General features: G+C 40.4%; 1 protein-coding gene across 2 annotated transcripts in view; it reads left to right on the forward strand.

The window, feature by feature from the left end:
• Positions 1-21,800, forward strand: part of appa (amyloid beta (A4) precursor protein a) — a 38,473-nt gene extending 16,673 nt beyond the window's left edge. Inside the window, exons 6-17 of one of the 2 annotated variants that reach the window (XM_067405304.1) lie at positions 1,270-1,502; positions 2,653-2,820; positions 3,737-3,870; positions 4,265-4,339; positions 4,683-4,841; positions 12,836-12,964; positions 14,770-14,869; positions 16,539-16,733; positions 17,091-17,144; positions 19,423-19,505; positions 19,700-19,846; positions 19,930-21,800. In XM_067405304.1, the coding sequence (XP_067261405.1) occupies positions 1,270-1,502; positions 2,653-2,820; positions 3,737-3,870; positions 4,265-4,339; positions 4,683-4,841; positions 12,836-12,964; positions 14,770-14,869; positions 16,539-16,733; positions 17,091-17,144; positions 19,423-19,505; positions 19,700-19,846; positions 19,930-20,031 (1,579 nt within the window). In that variant the 3' untranslated portion in view covers positions 20,032-21,800. The remainder of the gene's footprint in view (positions 1-1,269; positions 1,503-2,652; positions 2,821-3,736; positions 3,871-4,264; positions 4,340-4,682; positions 4,842-12,835; positions 12,965-14,769; positions 14,870-16,538; positions 16,734-17,090; positions 17,145-19,422; positions 19,506-19,699; positions 19,847-19,929) is intronic. The other variant, XM_067405305.1, reaches the window with a different exon arrangement.
• Positions 21,801-23,299: the final 1,499 nt, after the last annotated feature.

Consider the following 23,299-nt stretch of genomic DNA (forward strand, 5'->3'; position numbering starts at 1 on the left):
TAAGGGTTAACTGAGACCACTAGAGATGTCCATGTTTTAGCTAAATCTGGCACATTTAGATCAGAGTGTTGATTATATGTACTGTCCCTGATGAATATACAAGTACAAAGTCAAAAGAAATATAAATAAAATATATAATGTATAACAGTATTTTTGCTAGCATAATGCAGACATGATTAGCATTTTGCTAACATGTTTTTATCATGTTAACATGAATAACATTTTGCTAACATAATGTTAACACAATTAGTATGGTGATTGTATGATTCTAACATGATTAGCATTTTGTTAGTTTGATGTTAACACAAGTATCATGTTTGTTAACATAATGCTAACACAATTAGCATGGTTATTGTATGATGCTAACATGATTAGCATGTTGCTATCATGTTTTTAGTAAGATGACAGCATGATTAGCATTATGCTAACACAATTAGCATTTTGTTAGCATTATGACACAATCGGATGTTGCTTGCATGTTTTAACAAGATGCTAATATGTTTATCATAATGATAACATGATTGGCATTTCGTTAACATGATGTTTGCATTTTAGTACAAGATGTTGCTATCATGTTTTAACGCGTAGCAAGATGTTGCTAACATGTTGGTATCATGTTTCTAACAAGATTATAGCATTATTAACATTATGTTAACACAATTAGCATGTCGTTAGCTTGATGTTAACACAATTAACATTGTGATTATATGATGTTAACATGGTTAGCATGGTTCTAACAAGATGATTACCATGTTATTAGCATTATATTAACACAGCATGTTTGCTAGCTTGATGTCATGTTGCTAGCATTATAATACAGTTAGCATGTTGTTTGCATGTTTTAGCAAGATTTATAATATGTTTTCATAATGTTAACACGATTAGCATTTCATTAGCATGATGCTAACATTTCATTAGATATTGCGACCATTTGTTAAAATGTCTTTAGCATGTTCTTAGCATGTCTTAACACACATAGGCTGTGCTATGCTATGCTAACATAATTTTGCTTGTGGTTAACATGATTTAGCATGTTAGCATGATGCTTGCACATTTTCACTTGTTGTTCTATATTTAGTTAGCATTTTTAACATGAGGTCATGTTTCTCCAAGTAAGAAAGGATATTAAATAAAAAGATGAAGGATGGGACTTGATATTTTTTCCCCCTCTGATTGAATGGTGACAGTGTCTGAATATGATGGTATTATTATGAAGGATTATAAAGATGCTTTTTGACAAATCAAGTGCATTTTGATGTTTTCCTGCAGCATGACTCGAGACGCAGACGCTGAACCTGCTGTTGTAGAGGATGACGAGGATCCGGACGAGGAAGTGGACGAGGCTGTGGACAACGACCAGGATGGAGACGGAGACGAGGACGAGAAGGAGGATGAAGATGATGAGGTCATCGACGAGCGCCGCGACATCGGCCAGAGCACGAGCGTTGCCATGACGACCACCACGACCACGACAACCGAGTCGGTGGAGGAGGTGGTGCGAGGTGAGCGAGCGCATCCGGTCACATGCTGTTCTCACTAGTGGTCGAGCGATATCGCACAGATATGATTCACGAATGCTTCTGAATGCAGACCTGAGGCTGGTCACTTTTTAAAGAACCCAGACACTCAGGTGCTGCCATCACAACGCTTTCAAAATAAAAGTCATGCACAATGTCAAATTAAAAGTCACATCATTTATTAGGCAGAACTGCATAACAGACAGTAAACGAATAAAGACGCTCAGACACTCAGGCGCTGCCATTCACAATGCTTTCACAATAAAAGTCATGCACAATGTCAAATTAAAAGTCACATCATTTTTTCGATAGAACTGTTAAACAGAGACGGTAAACTATTGAAGATGCTCAGACACTCAGGCGCTGCCATTCACAATACTTTCACAATAAAAGTCCCTCATTATGTCAAAATTAAAATCACATTTATTAGACAGAACTGGTTAACAGAGACAGTAAACTGTTGACGACGCTCGGACACTCATTCGCTGCCATTTGCAACACTTTCAAAATAAAAGTCATGCACAATGTCAAAATAAAAGTCACATCATTAGATTGAACCGTTAAACAGAGATGATAAAGTAATAAAACGCTGATACACTCAGGCGCTGCCATTCACAACGCTTTCAAAATAAAAGTCACGTATTATGTCAAAATAAAAGTCACATCATTTGTTAGGCAGAACTGTTAAACAGAGATGATAAAGTAATAAAACGCTCATACACTCAGGCGCTGCCATTCACAACGCTTTCAAAATAAAAGTCATGCATTATATCAAAATAAAAGTCACATCATTTGTTAGGCAGAACTGGTTAACAGAGATAGTAAACTATGGAAGACGCTCAGACACTCAGGCGCTGCCATCACAACGCTTTCAAAATAAAAGTCCTGCACGCTTACAATAAAAGTCACCCTATTTATTAGACAGAACTGTTATACAGAGACAGTAAACGAATGAAGACGCTCGGACACTCATTCGCTGCCATTCACAACACTTTCAAAATAAAAGTCCCGCACGCTGTCAAAACAGTTGCAGATAATTAAAAACTGCCAAATATCGATATATCGGATCGACCACTAGTTCTCATGTCGTCAGACGCTGCTCTTCATGCGTGTCTGCGTGTGTGTGTCCCGTCAGAGGTGTGCTTTGCGAGCGCAGAGACGGGCCCCTGCAGGGCCATGTTGCCCCGCTGGTATTTTGTGCGCGAGGAGGGCCGCTGTGCGCCCTTCATCTACGGAGGCTGCGGAGGAAACCGCAATAACTTTGAGTCGGAGGAGTACTGTCTGTCTGTCTGCAGCAGCGTGTGTAAGTCACCGACAGAACCGCCACGTGTGCCACTAACACTCCATTCACTCGCACTCATGCCCATTAAACGCCTTGCTTTCTTCAGCGAAACACAACAAGAGACGTTTAGCAAATTAACTGCAATTAACATGCAATAAAGTGTCTAAAAATATTACTATAAGGATATTATTTCCATAATACGTAGAAGTAAGTGTACGTCTTTTTCTCAAGGCTTATGATGCATTTCTGGTGTGTTAATTTTGGAGCTTGATAGACACTATACATCTTCATTTGTGTTTCACTGAAGAAATAAAGTCGGGTTTGGAAGTACATGATGGCGAGTGAATTAATTTTAGCTGAATTATTCCTTCAGTATGAGACTCTTGCTGATCTGCACTGACTGTCAGTTTCTCACAGGCGTTTTCACTTTCACTCTTTCTCACACACACGTGTGTTATTGTCACACGCTCTGTGTGTGTGTGTGTGTGTGTGAGTTTGGCTTTGGCTGCTGATTAACTCGGATCTTCTCACTGGTTTTCTCTCTTGTAACTCAGAGATTCTTCAACTAATTTTGTGAGACTGAAGTGTGTGTTTTTCATTTGCATGCATAAAATCATTTATCTCAATGATTTCACTACAAACCTTGAACTTCCTCGCTTCTCTCTTCATGACTTTATCTGTCAAATGCTGTTTAGACTTTAGTAAGTGTCTTTTAAGTCATGCTTTCAATCAAGTCTTTTAATACGGTAAGTAATGCATCACCAAGAGATAAAAAATTGTGCTTGTCAAGCCATTTCGGGTCGGATTCTGTTGCTTGTTTGAGATGTGAATCATTTACAACAGCATTGTTTTATAGTGTATGAATAAACAGACACATTACAGAGATTATCTGTGACTTAAACACACAAATAAAAGCGTTTTTCTCTCCGGTCCGCAGTGCCGACTCCCTCCTCCAGCCCTCCGGACGCAGTGGACCGGTATCTGGAGACGCCGGCGGATGAGAACGAACACACTCACTTCCTGAAGGCCAAAGAGAGTCTGGAGGCCAAACACCGCGAACGCATGTCTCAGGTTCGACACGCATGCTTTCATTCAGCGAGGATGCATTAAATTCATCAAAAGTGACATTTATAATTACAATAATCATAAATGTTTCTTGAGCATCAAATCATCATATTAGAATGATTTCTGAAGGATCATGTGATACTGAAGACTGGAGTAATGATGCTGAAAATTCAGCTTTGATCACAGGATATAAATTATATTTTACTATATATTCACATAGAAAATAGTTATTTTGAATTGTAATAATATTTCACAATTTTTACTGTATTGTTTATCAAAATAAATTACTTAAAAAATCCTACTAACCCCAAACTTTACTATATAATGTGTGTGAATGAAGATGTTTCTATAGAAATATGGCATTTAATATAACATGATGTCATGTGATTTTGTTCTGTAGGTGATGAGGGAATGGGAAGAGGCAGAGAGACAGGCGAAGAGTTTACCGCGCAATGACAAGAAGGCCGTGATCCAGGTCAGTTCAGTCCTTAATACAACCTTTACCAGGAAGTCATTTTTTAAAAGTGATTTTTAAATTAAATTAAAAGGTTTTTTGTTCAACATTAAGTTATAAACCATTAAAGTCAGCCCTACAATGTTGTTAATCGATGGTATTTGCCTCTATTGAAGACGCCAGCCCACATTTTTTGAACTTGGTTTTAAAATAATTCCTTGTGAACTACATTACCCATGATGCTGTTCAAAAATTCCACCAATCAGAGACTGAGCATGCATAACAAAGGGCTTCCATGAAGCACTCTATTGTAATATGGTTTGATTTTCCATGAGGCTTTGCTTGATTGTCCGTTTTCCCGCAGCACTTCCAGGAGAAGGTGGAGGCGCTGGAGCAGGAGGCGGCCAGCGAGCGTCAGCAGCTGGTGGAGACTCACATGGCGCGTGTGGAGGCGCTGCTGAACGACCGCCGGCGTCTGGCCCTCGAGAGCTACCTGTCCGCCCTGCAGGCCGATCCGCCCCGGGTACACGCCTGTCCTTTAACCTGTTCCACAGATCCACACACGAGCGCAAACGCGTTCAAAAACGTCTCGGTTACGTATGTAACCCTCGTTCCCTGAAGGAGGGAACGGAGACGTACGTCAGTAGTGACCGACGAATTGGGATATCGCTTAGAGAGCCCTATCATCTTCGTGTAAACTAAAACAAGCCAATGGAATTGGCGTGCGATATTTGCATAATGCGCACCGCCCCCGACAGGTGTATATAAATAGGAAGCAGATGCAATCGCACTCTGTTTTTCGCTGAGGAGACAACTGGTGTCCGCACTACAGCGAGGGTACAGAAACTGTGGCGACGGGACGTACGTCTCCGTTCCCTCCTTCAGGGAACGAGGGTTACATACGTAACCGAGACGTTCCCTTTCAGTCGGTCACGTTCGACGTACGTCAGTAGTGACCGACGAATTGGGATCCCAACTAAAGCGCCACAGTTACGAAACCCCTTCCAGTGCCCAGCACAAGCTCAGCCGCCCATAGCACCGGCTGGCGGTGAAGGGGGCGAGCTTACACCGATAGAGTCTACTGCTGTCTAACCACTACCCACTAAGTAAACTAGACACACTGGGGAAGCGAACCCGTAAGGGACGCTGCGGAAACCACTACCTACCCAATGGGGGAGGAGTTTACGTGGGAATACACACATGGACTGGCTCGGGGGGGCAGTACGCATATGGAGTCCCTGGGATGGCTCCACCTGGTTAGGGGGAGACTCATCTGACAGGTGACAGCAGAGCTGGCTCTGCTAAGGGAAAGACACGGACTCGGCCCGTAGGGAGTTTTAAACCGTGGAAAATACACATATGGGACCGCTCACGTAGAGGGGTCACGACATATGGGCCCCAGCCAACAGACAGCGTCAGCGACGGATGTAGGCCTAGCATCAGACACTCCGCAATGTCCGAGCCGAAGGGGGAGGCGGAGGAACTCGACAGGGTTCGCCAAGCGGGGAACACGACTGGAGTGAAAGTATGCACGTATCCGGCCAGTGGCGGGAATGGCATTGCAAGCCGACACTTAGAGTGGGTACAACACGTCTACCGACTAGTGGATGCGAGTACACGTGAGGATACCGGCTCTACACGTAGGCTATAAAACCTAGCGAACGTGTTTGGTGTCGCCCAGCCCGCAGCTCTACAGATATCTGTCAGCGAGGCGCCATGAGCCAGCGCCCAGGAAGAGGCCACCCCTCTGGTGGAGTGGGCTCTCAACCCGAGCGGGCAAGGCACGCCCTGGGATTCGTACGCCAAGGCGATGGCATCCACTATCCAGTGGGCCATCCTCTGCTTGGAGACAGCCTTTCCCTTCTGCTGGCCTCCGTAACAGATGCAGAGCTGATCTGAGGTCCTGAAGCTTCGCGTTCTGTCCACGTAAACGCGCAGAGCGCGGACGGGACAGAGCAAAGCTAGGGCTGGGTCTGCCTCCTTCGAGGGCAGCGCTTGCAGGTTCACTACCTGATCTCTGAAGGGAGTGGTAGGAACCTTGGGCACGTATCCAGGCCGGGGTCTCAGGATGACGTGAGAAGCACCGGGCCCGAATTCTAGGCACGTTTCGTCGACCGAAAATGCATGCAGATCCCCTACCCTCTTCAGGGAAGCCAATGCAACCAGAAGAACCGTCTTAAGAGACATTAGTTTCAGGTCGACTGATTGCAAAGGTTCGAAGGGATGACCCCGGAGAGCTGTGAGAACCAGGGTCAAATCCCAAGAGGGTACGGAGGAAGGGCGAGGAGGATTCAGTCTCCTGGCCCCCCTCAGGAATCTGACGATCAGATCGTGTTTCCCCAGGGACTTACCCTCAACTGCATGGTGATGTGCGGCAATGGCGGCAACATACACCTTGAGGGTGGAGGGAGACAGCCTTCGCTCCAACCCATCTTGCAGAAAGGAAAGCACGGATCCGACCGAACATGATCGGGGGTCCTCTCGGCGAGAGGCGCACCATTCGACGAACAGGTTCCACTTCAGCGCGTAGAGATTCCTAGTGGAAGGAGCTCTAGCGGAAGTGATGGTGTCTACGACCGCTTGCGGGAGATCACTCAGAACCTCCGCATCCCGTCCAGGGACCACACGTGGAGGTTCCACAGATCGGGACGCGGGTGCCACAGGGTGCCCCGTCTCTGAGTCAGGGGGTCCTTCCTCAGAGGAATCGTCCAGGGAGGTGCTGTCACGAGGAGAATGAGGTCTGAGAATCAGGTCCGAGTGGGCCAGTACGGAGCCACTAACAGAACCTGCTCCCCGTCCTCCCTGACCTTGCACATGAGTTGTGCGAGAAGGCTCACTGGGGGAAACGCATGTTTGCGCAGACCCGGGGGCCAGCTGTGTGCCAGGGCATCCGTGCCGAGCGTGCCGCCGGTCAGGGAATAAAACCACTGGCGGAGGGCAGTTTCCGGGGAGGCAAGCAGGACTACCTGGGCCTCGCCGAAACGCTGCCAAATCAGCTGGACCGCCTGGGGGTGGAGCCGCCACTCGCCCGCAAGTAGATGCTGCCGTGACAGCTCGTCGGCTGCACGGTTGAGCACACCTGAGACACGAGTGGCCCGAAGGGACCTCAGATCCTTCTGACTCCACAACAAGAGATGGCGGGCGAGTTGCAACATGCGACGGAAGCGTAGACCACCTTGACGGTAGGTGTACGCAACGGCCGCAGTGCTTAGTGAGCGGACTAGAACGTGCTTGCCTGACAACAGCTCCTTGAAGCGGGCCAGCGCAAGACGAACCGCTAGCAACTCGAGGCAATTGGTATGCCAATGCAGCTGAGGCCCCGTCCAAAGACCTGTCACTGCATGCCCGTTGTACGTGGCCCCCCATCCCGTGGCAGAGACATCTGTGGAGACCACAGCGTGCCTGGACACTCGTTCGAGGGGTACTCCGGCCCACAGGAACGAAGGGTCCAACCACCGGACAAGGGTGCGACGGCAGCTCGGTGTCACGGGGACACGGAGCGTGCCGCACTGCCACGCCCATCTCGGGACCCGGCCGCGGAGCCAGTGTTGAAGCGGTCTCATATGAAGCAATCCGAGCGGCGTTACCACGGCTGCAGATGCCATATGCCCCAGGAGCCTCTGAAAATCTTTCAGTGGAGCCGCTGTCCTGCACTTGAGCGAGCTCAGGCAGTTCAACACCGACTGGACGCGCACCTCGGTGAGACGCGCAGTCCGTGCGACCGAGTCTAGCTCGAGATCGAAACAAGAGATCCTCTACCCGGGGGCGAGTTTGCTCTTGTCCCAGTTGACCTGAAGACCCAACCGGTTGGGAGCTACAACCATGTCGGGTAGGACTTTGTACTGACATGCCCGACCCTTGAACGCAGACCGACCTAGGAAGGGTCTGCGTCGAGGCAGAATCGAGACATGAAAGTATGCGTCCTTCAGGTCTGTGCTGCAAACCAATCCTGGGGACGGTCCAGGATTGGCCGTAGCCCACCGCCCTTTTACGGTACAATGAAGTAGGGGCTGTAAAACCCCGACTTCATATCGGCTGGAGGGACCGGCTTGATTGTACCCTTCGCCAGGAGGACAGCAATCTCCACCCGGAGAACAGGAGCACTGTCCAACGACACCGGAGTGAAGTGGACAGCCCTGAAGACCGGGGACGCCGGGCGAACTGAATCGCATAGCCGAGTCTGATAGTACGAATGAGCCAACTGGACAGGCTGGGGAGCGTGCTCCACGCTTCCAGACACTGAGCCAGCGGGACCAAAGGCACCACAGACGCACCGGGGGTGGGGCAGCAAGGCAGAGAGGGACCCGACTCGGACGGCTTGAGGGCGGCCCGGAGTGGGGTCGGACTCTGCGAGGCAGCAGTGTGCATGGGAGACGGCGCACGGGACGCGGTCTGCACCAACACACTGCCACCTGCTGGCGAATGGGGAGGGAGCTGACAGCAGCGAGGCGGAGCCTGGCACACTGGCAGACACCCCTTGTTGTGACCTGGAGTTTGAGGAAACTGCTCTTTTTGTGGCAAAGTGGGTACCGCTGGACTCCGGAGAGCCAGCGGCGGTAGATGGACAGCCGCCACAAAATCCCCCCGGCCCTCCTCCGGGGGTGGGAGAGCAGATGGAATACTCTCCCAAAGGGCAGGAACCTTCCGCTCCAGGTCGCCCGTCTCAGGGCCGAGTTTTCCCCAACCGCTTGCCACCTGGCTGGCAGAGACGGGCTGGGCACCACGTCCGCGCACGGCACCCTGCTGTTTGGCTGGTGTAGGCTGCTGCTTTGCCAACTTAGCAGGGGCGGAGGAAGACGCAGGCGGGCGCCCTCGGCGACGAGCGGGCTGAGGCTGAGCCACGGGCGGCTGGGTGGAGGCAGCAGCGGACCGCCGTGGCATGACATGTCTGATAGCCTCAGCCTGCTTCTGTGCAGCGGAGGACTGTTGGGCACAGTTCTCCGCCGCGTCGCCGAAAAGGCCGACCGGAGACACGGGGGAATCCAGGAACCGATGTTTGTCGGTCTCCCTCATGTCTGCCAAGGTCAGCCAGAGGTGGCGTTGCTGGGCTACCAGAGTAGACATCGCCTGGCCAACAGAACGCGCTGTCACCTTCGTTGCCCGGAGGGCAAGGTCAGTGGCAGCGCGCAGCTCCCCAAGCAGCTGTTGGTCAGGACCTTCCTGGGGCATCTGCGACAGCGCTTTTGCCTGATAGACCTGCAAAAGGGCCATCGCGTGCAGGGCAGAGGCAGCCTGCCCACAGGCACTGTAAGCTTTCTCAGTCAGACCGGCTGAGAATTCACAGGCCTGGGACGGGAGACGCGGCTCACCGCGCCAGCCAGCGGCCGTTGGACACAACTGCGTCGCAACAGACCGCTCGACTGGCGGACGCCCGCCGTCCAGGGAGGTGAAGGCGGACGAGGGACCAGGCCCTTTACGAGCCCCATGCGGAGCTTGCCAAGACCTGGTCACCTCATCGTGTACTTCCGGGAAGAAAGGCATTGGGGCGGGACGCTGGATTTGACCAGCGCGACCCCCCGCCAAGTACCAATCGTCCAACCGAGATGGGCCGGGACAGGGTGGAGGGTTCCACTCAAGCCCGACGCACAAGGCGGCCCGGGAGAGCACAGCCGTGAGCTCGGGATCCGACTCGGGCAACGCTACCGTCCCGGGCGGCAGCGCGTCCGAATCCTCCCCCGAGGACTCAGGCTCACCTTCCGATGCAGCGATCGACATCCGATCCGCCGCCAGCACACCAAAGGTAACGGCTGGACAGTCCGTAGAGGGCCCAGCGGAAACCAACGGTGGCACGATGGGTTGCGGTGCTGATGAGGCGGCAGGGGCCCGAGGAGCGTTTCCGCTCGGCGGGGAAGCCCTGACCGTAATCCTCCGGTCACCCTTCCTATACAGCGCCGTACCGTCATTCCGGTTCCCGGGGCCGGAAAAAAACGGTCGTACGCGGCATAGGAGAGGGGACCCCCGCTTCCTGAGACTTCAGGAAGGAGAGTCTCGACCTCAGCATCGCGATAGTCATGTTCCCGCAATGGGAACATGAACCATCCACAAAAGCTGCTTCAGCGTGCAGAATGCCCAAACACGAGATGCAACGATTGTGCCCATCAGCAGGGACCAGGGAACGACCGCACCCATTAACGCACAGACGAAATGACATACTGTCAGGGTTCGTCTGTAAAGCTCTTTTAGAAGGGGAAGTCAACTCACTCGTGCTGAAGCACCCAGGGAGCGACGCGATGTGTCAGGTACACCACTCCCTGACACACCGAGGAACCGGCCCAAATCGCTACACACGCACACACTCTTTGTGTTGCTGTGAAAACAGCAGTTTTCGAGCTTATAGCTCAGCTCCTCGGAGACTCGCGGCCTCGCTGAACGTGCCCTTTCACCAGCACTGAAAGCTCGCTGTAAATCCTCTTCTGAGGCAATGTTTTAGAATAAAACAAACGAAGAAAGGAGTCTTCTAAAACAGGACACCAGTGAATGGCTCCGAAGCGAAAGACAGAGTGCGATTGCATCTGCTTCCTATTTATATACACCTGTCGGGGGCGGTGCGCATTATGCAAATATCGCACGCCAATTCCATTGGCTTGTTTTAGTTTACACGAAGATGATAGGGCTCTCTAAGCGATATCCCAATTCGTCGGTCACTACTGACGTACGTCGAACGTGACCGACTGAAAGGGAACTTACATGCACCATACACTAGCGTTCAAAAGTTTGGGGTCGGTTGAAAGAAGTCTCTTCTGTTCACCAAAGCTGCGTTTGGTTGATTAAAATACATGAAAAAAATCTTAAATATTATTACAATTTAAAATATCTGTTTTTTGTGTGAATATATAGTAAAGTGTAATTTATTCCAGTGATCAAAGCTGAATTTTCAGCATCATTACTCCAGTCTTCAGTGTCACATGATCCTTCAGAAATCATTCTAATATGATGATTTGCGGCTCAAGAAACATTTCTGATTATCATCAATGTTGAAAACGGCTTCATATTAAAAAAAAAAAAAAAGAGTGTTCAAAAGAACAATTTTTCATTTTTATTTTATTTTATTATTTATTTTATTTTATTATTGTATTGTATTTAATCTTATTTTATTTTCATTTTATTATTTTATTTTATTTCTTATTTTATTTTACTTTATTTTTTTAAAATCTTATTTATCTTATTTAATTTAATTTATCCTTCCATCCATTCTCCACACCAATTGAATTGAATTGAATTGAATTTAATTTAATTTAATAATTAATAATTAATTACAGTTTTTGATACACTCACACCCAAACTGGGTGACCATATTTTATATATATATATATATTTATTTATTTATTTATTTATTTATTTTTATTATTTTTATTTAATTTATCCATCCATCCATTCTCCACACCACTTTAATTTATTTTAATTTAATTATTTTACGAATAAAAGTGTTTGATTAAATACACTCCTCAAATTGCGTGACATTTTATTTTATGTTATTATTTTATTTTATCCATTCATCCATTCTCCACACCACTTTAATTTTTTTTTTATGATTTTATTGTATTTATTTTTATTTCTTATTTTATTTTACTTTACTTTTTTTAAAATCTTATTTATCTTATTTTATCTAATTTACCCTTCCATCCATCTATTCTCCACACCAATTTTTAATTTAATATATTATTTTAATTTAATTTAATATAATAATTAATTCAATTTAATTTAATAATTAATTTCATTTATTAAAGTTTTTGATTAAATACACTCACACCCAAAGTGGGTGACCATATTTTTTTTTTGTTAAATTTTATTTAATTTTATTTAATTTAATTTTATTTTATTTTATTTTATTTTATTTTTATTTTTATTTTATTTTATTTATCCTTCCATCCTTTCTCCACACCACTTTAATTTAATTTAATTTAATTTAGTAATTTAATTTAATATTTATTTGAAATAGAATCTTTTGTAACATTATAAATGTCACTTTTGATCAATTTAATGCATCCTTGCGGAAGAAAAGCATTAATTTAATAACCCCAAACTTTTGAACAGTAGTTTATACATTCACACAAAACACTGCTTATAAAAAATAGTAAAAACACTGAATTATTTAATTAAAACAGATCTGAAAGCAAAATATTAACTGAACACTGAAATGCCACACAGGAAGTCAAATGAATCTGTGAATCTTTTCTGAAACTCACATGAACTGATTCACTACATGAATCACGGTTCAGGAGTAACAAAATAAAACAAATGAATGTAAAATAAAGTTTTAGTTTAGTCTTGTTTTAAGTTTGCATTAAGATTTAGATTTACACATTTAATTCTGATATAGTAATTAATTAAATTGAATTGATTATGGAGGATTTTAACTGTCAAGATGATTGACACACAAAAGCTGTACATACTTTTAGGGCGTAGTGTAAGTAGGTGAATTTGGATGCAGCGTATAGATGCACAAATCATATTACTTATGAATGGGAGAAAGAAAGTGCATCCGTGTGCATTAATTTCCCGTCTTCCTCTTCTCAGCCGCGGCATGTGTTCAGCCTGCTGAAGAAGTACGTGCGCGCCGAGCAGAAGGACCGACAGCACACGCTCAAACACTTCGAACACGTGCGCATGGTCGACCCCAAGAAGGCTGCGCAGATTCGGCCGCAGGTACGTGACGCTCGCTGTGACGCATAATAACCAGCAGAAATATCACATTATTCACAGTCGGTGTTCTTGTGCTTTTCCCAAGTACAGTATGTTTTATGTTAATAATTTTTTTTTTTTCTCCCATATTTGACGAGGCCAGTATAAATGTAAAGTTAACACTTCAGGCCCCATCATGCTTCATTTTAGTTTTATTAATATTTTGAATTAACTTTTATTTTTATCATTTTAGTTTACATGTTTTTTTGTTTTTTTTTAAATATTGCAATTAATGCTTCTCATTTTCATTAGTTCATGTTAACTAAAGTAAAAAAATGAAACTTGACTGATGTAATACTGATAAAGATATTTTATTTTTTATTTCATTTTATATCATGCTTTTGTTGAGTGAGATTGATCAGTGGAGAGAGTAATTGTGAACTAGTTAACCTAGTGAAGTTTTGTGTGTCTGAGGTTTGAAAACAGTATTTGATGTAAATGTTTAATATGGCCTCTCATGTATATTTCATCTGTACATCAGGATTCCTGCCATTGCTTATTTTTGACCGGCTTGTGTTATCATTTATTTATGTGTTGAGATTTGTTGAATAATTGCATGAATACATGTTTTTGATTAAATACACTCACTCCAAAACTGGGTGACCATATTTTTATTTTATTTTATTTGATTTTATTTTATTTTATTTTATTTTATTTTTTTAATTAATTTATTTATTTTTAGATCTTACTTATCTTATTTTATTTTATTTATCCTTCCATCCATTCTCCACAACAATTTAATTTAATTTAATTTAATTAAAGGTTTTGATTAAATACACTCACCATACTTTATTTTTATTTATTTATTTATTTATTTTTATTTATTTAATTTATCAATCCATCTATTCTCCACACCACTTTAATTTATTTTAATTTAATTATTTTACGAATATAAGTGTTTGATTAAATACACTCCTCAAATTGCGTGACATTTTATTTTATTTTATTATTTTATTTTATCCATTCATCTATTCTCCACACCACTTTAATCTAATTTTATTTTATTATTTTATTGTATTTAATTTTATTTTAATTTTATTATTTTATTTTATTTCTTATTTTACTTTATTTATTTTTTTAAATCTTATTTATCTTATTTTATTTAATTTACCTTTCCATCCATCCATTCTCCACACCAATTTAATTTCATTTCATTTCATTTCATTTAATATAATAATTTCATTTAATTTAATAATTAATTTAATTAAAGTTTTTGATTAAATACACTCACAACCAAACTGGGTGACCATATTTTATTTTTATTTTATTTATTTATTTTATTTTATTTATTTATTTTTTAAATTTAATTTATCCATCCATCTTTTCTCCACACCACTTTAATTTATTTTAATTTAATTATTTTACGAATATAAGTGTTTGATTAAATACACTCCTCAAATTGCGTGACATTTTATTTTATTATTTTATTTTATCCATTCATCCATTCTCCACACCACTTTAATTGAATTTAATAATTTAATGTAATTTAAAACTGTTTAACCACATTTTCAGCACATTATTACAAACTATTATATTATAAACCATTAAACTATTCGTCACTCTATTGGAATGAATGATTAGTTGACTGACTGATGTAGAGCGTTTTAAATCAGTCACATGTTGCCTATGTAGGCCATAAACAGCAAGCTAGTTTACTTAGTTTTTTATATCGAAGCTGTTGATTGAAGCCGGTGAAGATGAGCACACTGTGAGTTAGCTGGATCTTGAAGAAGATGAAAAGCTCATTGACCTTTGACCTCTGACCTCAGGTGCTGACCCATCTGCGTGTGATCGAGGAGCGGATGAATCAGTCTCTCGGGCTGCTGTACAAGGTGCCGGGAGTCGCTGATGATATCCAGGACCAAGTCGGTGAGTTACAATAGAAACAGATGGCTCATGATCACTGCATGATGTTATTTAGGAAAGAGAGTCATAAGTGGGAATGATGACGAACTGTTTCACATTTGAATATAACGATGGAGTGACGTGGACAGTCAGATGTCGTATACGGTCTGATCTCACGTGCCCTTCATCGACTGGCGTTTATCTGTGGCGTGCGTCACTGCACCATCTGTGAGCCGCGGCCGCTTGCTCTCTGGCTTCAGTCCTGCGTTCGGCAGCAGCTCGTCTGTCATTAAGTGTGTCTATAATTAAAGCTCTGATCAGCATGGAGTTTCCTCTGTAATCCGGTCGTATCCTCATCATCTCTCTCTTTCTGATGTCTGCAGTTTCTTCTCTTTCATTTGCTCACCGCATCGTTTTCTGCCCATCATCAAACTCCCCTTCAGCATTAAAATAAGTTTATTTTTGTCAAAACATGCCTTTAAGTTTAACTAAAAAAAAAATCTAAAAATGTAAATATTTTACGTTTAAAATATTTAAATATAAAACCATAATAATCATATTGGAATAGCTTTAAAATTTGTATATATGTTTTTTTTTTTACTTTTTTACAATAAAAATAATTTCCTTTTATTTTTTGACAGATAACAAAGGACAAAAACATTTTCCCACTTAAAATATAATTGGTAAAAAAGTCTAGTTCTCATTACTGAAAAAAAATAAATAAAATAAAATTAAAAAAAAAAAAAATATATATATATATATATATATATATATATATATATATATATATATATATATATATATATATATATATATATATATATATATATATATATACTGAATTGTAATATTAAGTATTGCATTAATCTTTTACTGTAATATAGTAAAAATGACAACAAAATCAAATCTTGTGGGAAAAATCATGAGAAAATTATAAAAATAATTATCATTTGTTTTGTTATTATAATTATATAATAATAATAATAATAAAGAAAAAAAATAAAAATGCAACATTAATATTGATAAACATAATTTTATTATAACAAGAAAACGTTCCTATATGAAACAAAATGAGTAATAAATAAAAAATAAAGTTTTCTTGTTTAGATAGTTATTCAAACTTTGAATGAATGAATAAATTAATTAATTGAAATTATATAAACAGACATAAAAAAAATAATTAAAAATGACAAAAACACAACAAAATTACTAAACCATTAAGCAAAAATGAAAAATATAAAACTTGATTCAAAATATTAATAAACACTATCATTATAATATTAAAAATGTTGTCAAGGAATTTCTTTAGTTTAACTAATTACTAAAATAACTGAAACTAAAACGAATAAAATGAATAGAAATTAGACATTTAAAAAAACAAACAGAAAAAGTGACAAATTCAACAAAATCAATAAAACTTATGAAAACTGAAAAATAAAATTAATTATATAAAAATGTGTTTAAAAAATATAGAATTAAAATGAAAATGGAAAAACTATCATAATATTCAAAATGTTGTAAATTATAATAAAAAGGAAAAAATCTCATAAATCCTCATTGTTGTTTTTGGATAAACAATTATGCCAACATTGTTTTAATATAGACCTGCATTCCCACACATTATTAGCGGTCATTAGTCTGAAGCTGTGTGTGTGTGTGTGTGTGTGTGTGTGTGTGTGTGTGTGTGTCTCAGAGCTGTTGCAGCGCGAGCAGCAGGAGATGTCGGCTCAGCTGGCGAACCTGCAGAGCGATGTGCGGGTCAGTTACGGTAACGACGCCCTGATGCCCGACAGCACCGCCAGCCTGGACCTGCTGCCCGCTGAGGACACGCAGGGCTTCGGCTTCATTCACCCCGAGAGCTTCAACCAGCCCAACACACAGAACGAAGGTATGAGCTGGACGTATCCCAGCAGCCCTGGCTGCCTCAAGAACACCATATGGCAGCAGATCTGACATCCGCCGTCACAGGAACACAGAGATCTGCTGCCTCAAATTAGCAATTCATTAACATGCTGCTCAAACCCTAACATTAGTTAATGCATTAACTATCAATGAGTAATATCTTTTACAGCATGTATTAATCTTTGTTAATGAACAAAATAGAGTATCAAAGGTGCAAGTGTTTAGTTTTTGTCAATCAAAAGGCAGATTAAGTTGGCAAAACAGCCACTTTTCTTCAAAGCTCACATTGTTTTGATGTTCGTATGAAGTGAATCGGTAACTGACGACTCGGGTCTCTCTGCAGTTGAGCTGGTAGATGCCCGACCCGTCGCAGACCGAGGCCTCCCGACCCGACCAGGTACATGTGAGGATGAAATGTGTATCTGCTCATTCAGTTACTCTACAACTGTAATTTTGTTGCAATAGCTTACACACAGCACAGGGAGGCGTTATTTGAAACTTTGAACTACAGTAAGTAGGCTGCTGTCACTTTAAGAGGGAATGCACAGATCCAATATACAGTTACACAATGTGCATTTTCTTTTTACGTTCCAAAATTGACTGTTTACCTGAATACTCGCCAAGACAGGCCTTTTGTCAATTTTGTGTGTATTTGACTGTATAAGCCACGAAAAAGAACTTAATTTGGTACCCGCGAGCTGTTTGAGAAGCGGTTATTGGTGTGAGTGTGAAACCTGTGGGAATGAGTAATATTATGCGCAAAATACCCACAACAAGCTCGTTATCATTCCTACAAGAATGATAACTATATTAGCGTCCACACCAGCGCAAAATATCGTTGTTTATTATAAGGCTAAGTGCGCTGCAATTTTGTTGTCTGTCACTTTAAATGCTGGAGCTTTAATAGCAGGATGGATTCTGATTGGCTGTCAATGTTTTTATCATTCATCAGCTGGAAAAAAATAATTCGGAAAGTGAATCCAATTGAATGCATAATTCAGATTCAATTGGAATTCAGATCACAAATTAGATTGAACACATACTTAAAATTCATTTAAAATCAAATTGAATGCATAATTTGAATTCAGTTCACATCAAATTGAATGCATAATTCAAATTCATTTAAAATCAAATTAAATGCATAATTCAAATTCAGTTGGAATTCAAATCACAAATCAGATTGAACAATTTCAATTTAAAATCAAATTGAATGCATAATTTTAAATTCAGTTAACATCAAATTGAACACATAATTCAAATTCATTTCAAATCAAATTGAACAATTAAAATCAAATTGAACACATAATTCAATTTCAATTCACATCAATTTGAACGCAATTCAAATTTATTTCAAATCAAATTAAATGCATAATTAAAGAAGGATGGATTCTGATTGGCTTTAAATGTTTTTATCATTCATCAGCTGGAAAAAAATCATTCTGAAAGTGAATCAAACTGAATGCATAATTTGAATTAATTTCAAATCAAATTAAACACAATTCAGATTCAGTTGGAATTCAAATCACAAATCAGATTGAACAAATTTAAATGAATTTAAAATCAAATTGAACGCATAATTTGAATTCAGTTCACATCAAATTGAAAATTTTGCATTCAGTTAATATCAAATTGAACGCATAATTCAAATTCAATTCACATCAAATTCACCAATATTCATTTCATATCAAATTGAACGCAAAATTTTCAATTTGATGTGAACTGAATTCAAATTATGCGTTCAATTTGATTTGAAATGAATTTGAATTTTGTGTTCAATCTGATTTGTGATTTGAATTCCAATTGAATCTGGAATATGCGTTCAATTTGATCTGAAATTAATTTGAATTATGCATTTAGTTTGATTCACTTTCAGAATTATTTTTTTCCAGCTGATGAATGATAAAACATTGACAGCCAATCAGAATCCATACTGCTTTAATTATGTGTTCAATATTTTATCATTCATCAGCTGGAAAAAAATAATTCTGAAAGTGAATCAAACTAAATGCATAATTCAAATTAATTTCAGATCAAATTGAACGCATATTCCAGATTCAATTGGAATTCAAATCACAAATCAGATTGAACACAAAATTCAAATTCATTTCAAATCAAATTGAATGCATAATTTGAATTCAGTTCACATCAAATTGAATACATAATTTGAATTCATTTAAAATTAAATTAATCGCATACTTCAAATTCAATTGGCATTGAAATCACAAATCAGATTGAACATAATTCGAATTAATTTCAAATCAAATTGAACGCATAAATCAAATTCAAATCAAATTGAATTGAATTGACGTTCAGTTTTATTTGAAATGACTTTACATTGTTCACAATTTTAATTCACATCAATTTGAACACAATTGGAATTCCTTTCAAATCAAATTAAACGCGTAATTAAAGCAGGATGGATTCTTATTGGCTGTCAATGTTTTTATCATTCAATTGAAAATAAATTGTTCTGAAAGATATTCCAACAATGTCGTTCCTCTGTCGTTATCATTTTAGTTGTGGTATGGACTCTATTCTTTCATATTTAGAGCTATTTTTAAAACTACACCTGTATCGTTATTGTCCTAGGTGTGAACAGGCCTTAATGCAACACCACACTTAAATCTGTATATTATTTGCGATATTTATTTTCCGTCTCTGTGGTTGTTGTCCAGTGTCTGGACTGAAGCCTGACGATGTTCCTGAGCTGCGGATGGAAGCCGAAGAGAGACACAGCGAAGTTTACCACCAGAAACTGGTACCTACATGCTCATAAGTATTATAGCTAAAGAAAACTATTACAGAGTATAGGTTTTCTCGTGTTGTCTTTGTGGCTGTATTAAATGATGCAGTCACCATGGCAACATAACCCCGTTGAGAGGACAGCCGGTGCGACTGTAATCTCGCCGCAGGTGATGCCTCATGTGCTTCTCTTTTGTTTCTGGTGTTCAGGTTTTCTTTGCGGAGGACGTGAGCTCCAATAAGGGAGCTATTATTGGCCTGATGGTCGGAGGCGTTGTCATAGCAACCATCATCGTCATCACCCTGGTGATGCTGAGGAAGAAGCAGTACACGTCCATCCACCACGGAATCATTGAGGTCAGTGAGTTTAGCATGAATTAAATGAGCTGAAATGTTGGAACTTTAGATGGGAGTGAAATGCGAATTGATTTGATTGGCAGGTGGACGCTGCCGTGACCCCGGAGGAACGTCACCTGTCCAAGATGCAGCAGAATGGCTATGAAAACCCCACCTACAAGTTCTTTGAGCAGATCCACAACTGATGGCGTAATGCCCCCCCCACACCTTCCCCTTCCCCTCCTCATTTCCAGACGCTGCAGAAGACACCAGCCGAATCTCACTGCGTCATAAACATCACGCCAGTTATTGGCCAGTTCCCATGACTGTCAATCAAAGACGACCTCCCATTGGCTGGACGAACATTCACATGATCAGATTAGTGCTGTTGGGGTCAGTTTCAGGTTGTCGAAGATTCCGTTTCAAATTTAATGCACAATTCAAATTCAGTTGGAATTCAAATGGCAAATTAGATTAAACACGTAATTCAAATTCATTTCAAATCAAATTGAACACTATTTGAATTCAGTTCACATCAAATTGAGCACAATTTGAATTGTTCACATCAATTTGAACGCATAATTCAAATTCAATTCACATCAAATTGAACATAATTTCAAATTAATTTCAAATTAAAATGAACTCATAATTCAATTTCAAATCACATCAATTTGAACACACTTCAAATTCATTTCAAATCCAATTAAGCGCATAATTCGAATTAATTTCAAATCAAATTGAAGGAATGATTTTGATTCAGTTCAGATGAAATTGAAGGCATGATTCTGATTCAGTTCACATCACAAATCAAGTTGAACACAATTCAAATTCAGTTCAAATCAAATTGAATGCATAATTCGAATTTATATCAAATCACATTGATTGCATAATTCAAATTCAGTTCAAGTCAGATTGAATCCATAATTCAAATCACAAATCCAATTGAATGCACCACTAAAGTTCAGTTCATATTCAAATCACAGTTCAAATTAAATGCATAATTCAAATTTGAATTCACTCCAGATTTTTCAACCACGACCTCCCATTGGCTGGTCGAACATGAACATGATCAGATTAACGTTTTTTTTTTTTTTAGTTTAATGCACATTTCAGATTCAGCGTTTAGGGCCGGCGAGTGACTGGCGCGTCGTGTCCCCTGCACCGTCTGCTCTCACTACTAAATGAGTGAAACACTGGGAGATCTGAAGGGTGAACGTCCGAGACTTCATCCCGTCAGACACGCCTCCTTCCCTCCTCTTCCTCCCTCCTGTCATCGCACACTGACTGCAGCTGCGCTGTGTTTGGTGATCATTAAACCAGTCACAAAAAAATCTAGTGGTAAAATTGATGTCCTTCTGAATGAGATCTTGAAATTGTTTGATTGTTTCTGGTTTGTTTTTCAAGAAAAAAGAATAATTGTTAAAAAAAAAAGAAGAAATTTGCCAAAAAAAAAAGTTTTTTTTTTTTTTTTTGTCAATATTAAAGTAATGCAAAAAAGATTAGTTGTAACTATGTAGTGCATGATAGAAAAAAATTATGGAAAAACTATTTGGATCTTGGTCTTTTCTCACGTAGAGACATTTTAGCAGGGTTAAACAGTAACTTGTGAAAATGTGATTTGAGTTGCACAAAAAAAATGATAAACTCAATTGGCTTCTGCTTTGATACAACTTCGATTTAAACAGATCCATGCTTTTACTTCAATATTTTTTTTATCAGCGGTGGCTGTCGATGTACATTTACTGTCTTTAATGTTTTCGTTCTATGCATTTCAGAGATTTATTTACTCCTTTATAAACAGCTATTTAAGTTTGATTTTCCATTTGACTCGTGGTTGTGTGTTTTTTAAGCGGGTGTTCTGGGGCGGGCGGGTTTTCGAGTCGTTCTCTGTATGTTTGTATCCAGTCTGTTTTGTGTTCTCAGATCACTCTGTGTCCGCAGATGTAGAAAACGTCTCTCTCTTCTTCATTTCTCCTCTCAGTTTTCGTTCTTTGCTGCAGAAACAGATGCAGCACTGCAGGGTGAAGCTGCACAGGATCCACTGAGAGATAAACGCCTTCATCTCACTGCAGAATCAGAAGAAAAAGGCCTGGAAGATTGTTTTGCATTGCAACATTATATTTCGTTTCACCCCAAATTCTCATGTATAATGCAACAACATATTTAAATGTTATTTAAAGGGGCTATATGTTAGCATTTTCATGTTTTAATGGCTCTTTAATGCTAATGTGTGAACAGCTTGTAACGAAACTTAAAAAACGAGACCTTCCTCAATTGCCTTTTTGTGAGTTTGAGTTGTGCCTGTAGACGTTTATTTGAAGGATTCGGGACGGTTTTGCCGGGAAAATCAGAAGGATGTGACGGTTACGCGCGCTCCCGAGAACCTCAAACGAATGCTTATGTTCAGGAAAATGTCAGAAGAATTATTCTGTACTGTAATGTCAACGTGTCATGCAAAGAAAAGGGATTTATTCAAACTATAGACCTTATGTGCCAGAAAACGAGAGAATCTTCGAACTTCCGGTTTTGCGGTAGTCCTGTATATTTCAATGGCATCGCTGAAAGAATAATTAGCTGGTGAAGTGGATTTACTTATTGTACAGTTGACAAAAGTTATCATGAGCACTGTTTAAATCAGATGTCTTAACAAATGTAAGTAGACCGGGAAGATTTTAAAATGATAAATATGTAAGATCGCTGTGGAAATACAAACCGGAAGTCAAAAGACGAGCGCGGCGCTGAAAAGGGGCGTGGCTACATATAGTCTCGCTTAGTCAGATCTAGTCTACAGTCTACTTTATAATCATACTATCATACCAGTGTGATTTAAATGACCTCATCTGTCGACATGATGCCGGTGAATCTCAAACATATCCACATCGCTATGACGAAACTGCTGTTTTCAGTCAGGTTTGTTGTGTTTATTTCGTTATTGAGAGGAAAGCGAATATATTTACATTTACATATTCATCTAAACATCGCTGTGGATGGCGTCAGGATTAGTGAAGTCAAGTCACCTTTATTTATAGCGCTTTTTACAATGCAGATTGTGTCAAAACAGCTTTACAGTGATAGCATGTGTATAATTTTGGTTGCACAGCAGCTCTGAAAGATCAAAGCACTGTTGAATAACAAATGTCAAGTGTCCCCAACTAAGCAAGCCAAAGGCAACATTAGTGCGAGCACGAGCAATAAGTTGCAGCTGCAGTTCACTCAACAGCCACAGGTGTCGCTATAACAAGGGTTTCTGAATTGTACACACAGTATAGCTCCTTTTAAAGTATTTATAATGGTCATATTTGTACTGAACTGATTTAATGCTAATTTATTATTTTTTATTATGTGCTTAATTGACATGAAAATAATGTTGCAATGCAAAATAAGTATGAATGGCTCTACGATTTCATGCAAAATATTATTTCATTTTTCTTTTGATTTTGGGGTGAAATATGAGTTGAAGGACATTCGAATCTT

This window comes from Chanodichthys erythropterus, chromosome 12 (assembly GCF_024489055.1).
Source record: "Chanodichthys erythropterus isolate Z2021 chromosome 12, ASM2448905v1, whole genome shotgun sequence".
Lineage (NCBI taxonomy): Eukaryota > Metazoa > Chordata > Actinopteri > Cypriniformes > Xenocyprididae > Chanodichthys > Chanodichthys erythropterus.